This window comes from Zeus faber, assembly GCF_960531495.2.
Source record: "Zeus faber genome assembly, chromosome: 22".
NCBI lineage: Eukaryota > Metazoa > Chordata > Actinopteri > Zeiformes > Zeidae > Zeus > Zeus faber.
Window position 1 is genome coordinate 2388622 of NC_137209.1, and position 4922 is coordinate 2393543.

The 4922-nt window shown below is 41.6% G+C and overlaps 1 protein-coding gene across 1 annotated transcript; it reads right to left on the minus strand.

Moving 5' to 3' along the window:
• Window positions 1-757: 757 nt before the first annotated feature.
• Window positions 758-4516, minus strand: nat16 (N-acetyltransferase 16; the record flags this gene model as incomplete). The annotated part of the gene is made up of 4 exons (XM_080023524.1): window positions 758-986; window positions 3248-3603; window positions 3766-3990; window positions 4301-4516. The coding sequence occupies 4 exons, from the start codon at window positions 4514-4516 to the stop codon at window positions 758-760; spliced, it is 1026 nt and encodes a 341-aa protein (XP_079879650.1).
• Between the last annotated feature and the right edge of the window lie 406 nt (window positions 4517-4922).

Sequence of the window (4922 nt, forward strand, 5' to 3'; positions counted from 1 at the left end):
ACATAATAAGGATATATTTGCAAAAAAGGAAAGATGAACGGCTACGCTTGACGACTAAATCTTGACTTTCAACAGAGAGATAAAGGATCAGCCAATTCTGGAAATAAACCTCTCAATACTATTAGACTGGCTTTGTTCATTGTTCTGTTTGGGAGAGTTCTGCTGGAAATGGAAGTAAGGTCCTCATAGTTGATTTGGTAACATCGGAGTGATGGGATCATTAAAATGACCCCCTTGCTGAGCCCAGAGTCGCTCCTCCTCACTTCAAGTTATAAAACAAGTGTGTACGGGTTTCATAAAGTGCCTTTAGAGTTGTGCAGACTTAATAAGCCATATTAATATACTTAATATTTACAAGAAAACAAGATCATTGCAAGACATGATACTGTAAGACAGCTTGCATTCTTTTGTCTTTCAAATCATAACAAGTTGCATGTTTTCTAGTGTTAGATAACAGTTTGATTAGTGCTGAAGCTGACTAAAATAAAATTAAAAAGTGAGAAGCTTTCCAGAGACTGTGCTGCATTTTAGAGATATTTGTTATTTTAAATGTGCTAGTGTATTACTCAATAAAACTTATTGCAAATCTATCGAAGCCTCAGAACTTTTTTTCTGTTAGTAATGACGTGTTCGTTTTGCTTGTTTTCCAGACAGAAATGAAACCGCAGCGAAGTAACACTTTTTTTTGTCTCATTCTTCTTCTGACTTATGGCTCCCTCCAGAATAATATGTTCTTCTTCCAACTCCAAACCTGCAGCTAGACAACATCTGACTCCACAACACACTGCTCGGTGTATTCCTTCACCAGCTCCACCTGCAAGGTGTGGCGACAGAACTCAGCCATGGGTTTCCAGAGTGGGGGGTCCAGGAACATCTGGCACATCACATGACCCTTTAGAGTGGTGGTGTGGCGTCGGAGGTGACACAGGAACTGCTGGCGGACCAGCACAAGGTCCTTACCAAACATGTCGATGTTCAGGTAGTACCTGGTTTTGGAAACCAGCAGATGGGTCGAGTGAGTTAGTGTCAGATCAAATATTCTTTGATGGTTCAAATTAGAATTTTTGTGATATATGACACATTCTATCTAACTCAGTATTACCTGTATTACCTAGATATATCTATCTATATATCTATCAAGAACCCCACTGTAATTTCACGAATAGTCATGAAACAAAAATATCAGCCATTGGTGGAACTACGTTTTCTCTAACTACAGCTCACTTGATCACAGTAAAGCAGACCTGCCAACCTTGGGAAAATATTTGAGTACCACAATAGTGTAACAAGGAGTCTCCATGGCGTTTGAGTTACTGTAGCTAAATGACTCAATCAGTTATTCACACCGTACCCGTCTCGCAATGAGGCTATTTACATCGTATGCGAGCTAATGCAGCTAACTATACACAGTATACAAATCTAATCAGGATATACCCCTTGACATGCATCATCTTGTATAATTATCCAACATGTTAACCAACTAGAGATGCACCGATTGCAATTTTTCTTGGCCGATTCCAATTAAAAAAAAATCTGACCCGCCGATTCAGATTTTGGCCGATTCAGATTTTCATTCAATTATACGTTCACACTAAAACATTGACTATTAAATACATTTTACATTGATGTCCGATCATTTTGAGTTTTATCCGTGATCAGAGAAATACAATTTTCTTATCATTTGGTCTTACAGGAATACCTGCTGTACGTCAATGACAAATACAATGCGTGATCTGATCACACTCACATGGTAGGACAGCTGCACATGCGGACTACTGCTGCAATTTTCAGTTACCACAATATTGAGATTGCTGATTTTGACACTGTGTGTTTATTATTGTTCATTGTTCAATATGGAACAATAATAGAACAAGAAACTGTCCCTGAGTTCCAATAAAGTACAACATGGAACAGTCACTGAGTTCCAATAAAATAGAATATGGGACTGTCACCAAGTTTCAGAATAATGCAACCTGTAACTGGACCCAACATACTGTATAACCAACATGGAAATGTCTAATTCAAACTTCAAATGAAACTCTCATTCAATTTTAAGTGCAAATATACATTTCTATTATATTTAATTGATACTTGCCATTACAAAATAAATTGAAATCATTGCAAAAATAAAGTAATAATAATAAATGACCAACTCTTCTCACTCTCCTTCACTGGAACTCACTGTGCATTAAACCAATGAATCAAATTGAACCACAAAAAAGAGTCTCAAAAATAGAGAAAGAGTCAAACTTTTCATCACAAGCGGAGCTTGTGCACTAGGAACAACCAGAGCAGACTTTCGGCTGTAGTGACAAGGATAAATACACGGTCTGCACAGTTTTGAAATATTGTTAGGCGAATATTTACCCAATCGTCGCTTACCTTGAAGTACCTCCAAACAGCCGGCATTTTTTTTAACTACGTTACATAATGATGGTATCTGGTTTGAGTATTGGATCATTTTTACGAGTAGATTAGCACAGTATCGGTCATGTAAAGTTGACCGGCACAGAATCTGAAAATATATCTGATCTGAGCTGAAAACCGGCCGATCGATCGGTGCATCTCTATTACCAATTCTTTATATGTTGAAATTACGGTCACATTTTTGTTCTTATTACTCCCCCACTTCCCATTTTACCTCAGCAATGCAGCGCTGGTGGAAAACACAGTACCACTGCGCTGCATATCAGTGGATGTTAAGTGAGTGAGAGGAGAGGAGGGGAGAGGTTGCAGAACCACAGGTCGTAGCATCTGGTTCAATCCCAGGGATGTAGTTTAAATACCCAATAACTGTACGGCTTTGTATTGATTGATTTATTGTTTTACGGAATCGAATTACAATAATATATATATATATATATATATATATACAGTATATACAGTATATATATATATACATTTTGTAGATTTAGCTGGCATTTTGTACCTGCGTATTTTGACCAAGAATTGCGTGGTTGCTCCACAAAATGCGTGTGGGTTGGCAGGTCTAGTACAGCCAAACATTTGGCTGCTCTGACAACGGGCATTTAATTGGAGTCCTTGGATTCATCAGTGACCCATTCCAAAAGGCCCATATAGCAATTAATATGGCAATGTTGCCAATGTTGCCTTCAATATCTTTCTAATTTACCAAAGATGGACAGATAGTGCCCCACAACGGCTTATAAAACAACTGCTCAAGCCTTGACATAATGTAGGTATCTTCAGTTGCAATTCTTTTCAAATGAACACATAGAAAAATTACCAGTCGTCTCCAATGGGAACCCGAAAAGGGAAGGTGCAGAGGCTCGCCACAGTGGGGCAGGTGACGTCATCCACCATCCAGTCGATCTCCTTCTTCAATAAGATGGCCATGTTGCTGGGCAGCGGCTTAAACGGCTGCCAGTCCTGGACGATAGTAGCATTGGGAAGGATGCCCCGCATGAGGTCCGTGGTCAGGTATAGCTGGTGAATCTCCGTGAGGCCAAGATGGAACGGTGGTGGGGCAGAGGAAGAAGATGAGGGGGGCGGGGGAGAGGCAGGCAGCGTGTCTCCGTCCTGGCCAAGTCCGGCCAGGCGGAGTTTGATGTCCTCGGCTCTGAAGCGCACCAGCAGAATCCCCTTTGGAGGATGATGTTGGAATGAGGAAGGAGATATCAGATGAAGAACGAAACATCAAGAATCAAAAACTCCAGGCCAATGACCATTAAAGTCTCCTAAACACTGGTTATGATATGAGGTTTCCACAGTTCTTAGTTAAAATGCTTTGGTAAAAAAGAGTACCTGTTTGGTGATGAGGCGGTATTTCTGGAAGTCCTTGGGTCCGAGCTGGTCATCACGGGTCAGGCGGCTCACCTTGACCTCTGGGTACTTCGATTTGACCAGCTGGGAGCAGAACCTCAGCAGATGTCCCGCCACACCCTTACCCCGCTCCTGGGGGGCCACGCGCAGACCCTCCACAAGCATGGTTTCCCCATCATCAATTACACAAACTGACTCCAGAGCGATCTGAGCAGTAGACAAAGAAGGAACCACATGATCACTTGTATTCTTTGATGCACCAATACCACTTTCTCACTCTTTACTGTAAGTATTTCCCTGATATTGAGTATCAACCCAAAGCTATACTTTTACCGTGTATATCATATGTTTACCTGTTAGAAACATCTAATGTGTCCCAAAAAAACAGAAATCAAGTGGATTTTTGTCATTGAGGGTATTTTAACTTCTTATTGGCTCATCCATTATTAAGTACTACCCAAAAACAACACCATAATGTGTGTGGTTGTTTTTTTTAACTGTGACCTTGGGAACTCACTACTTTCCCCTGTTTGCGCGCCAGTATGACTGTACGGTTGCTCTCCTGTAGCCAGGCAGTATATCTAGTTGGCAGGTAGTCCAGGCCTCCATAGATGTCCTGGCTCATTGCCATGATCTCGTCAAAGTCCTCCTCGGTCGCCACGGCGAACTGGAGGCCCCCTTGGGATGGGGCCTCAGGGAGCTGGGGGATGGGTAGGCTGTTCTCGATCTTCATTCTGGGAGAACTGGTAAGGGTAATGGGCAATGGGACAAGGAGATAGAAAGAGAAGGGGGGGGGGATAGATGAAGAATTTATAATAAATAAATTAACGTTGAGAGCCCTGTGAACAACACGAAAAGGGGGTAAAAAAAGATTAGAGTCGGTCTTGACTCTGCTCCCATATTGTGATTGTCACATTGTCAGATTGTATTTCTGATAGTGGGTTTGGACTGACAGAAACAAACCTGTGCATTGAAACGGTGTTAGTGGTCTGAAACTGATCCCCCGCTTAAATCGATCAGAGCGGGAATGGAGAGGGAAAAAGGGGGCAGAGGGAGAGAGCAGAGAGGCTCTCCGCTCTCTCCCTCTCCGCTTAGAGCTGTTTTAGATTCATTATTGATTATTTGTAATGTTCATCGTG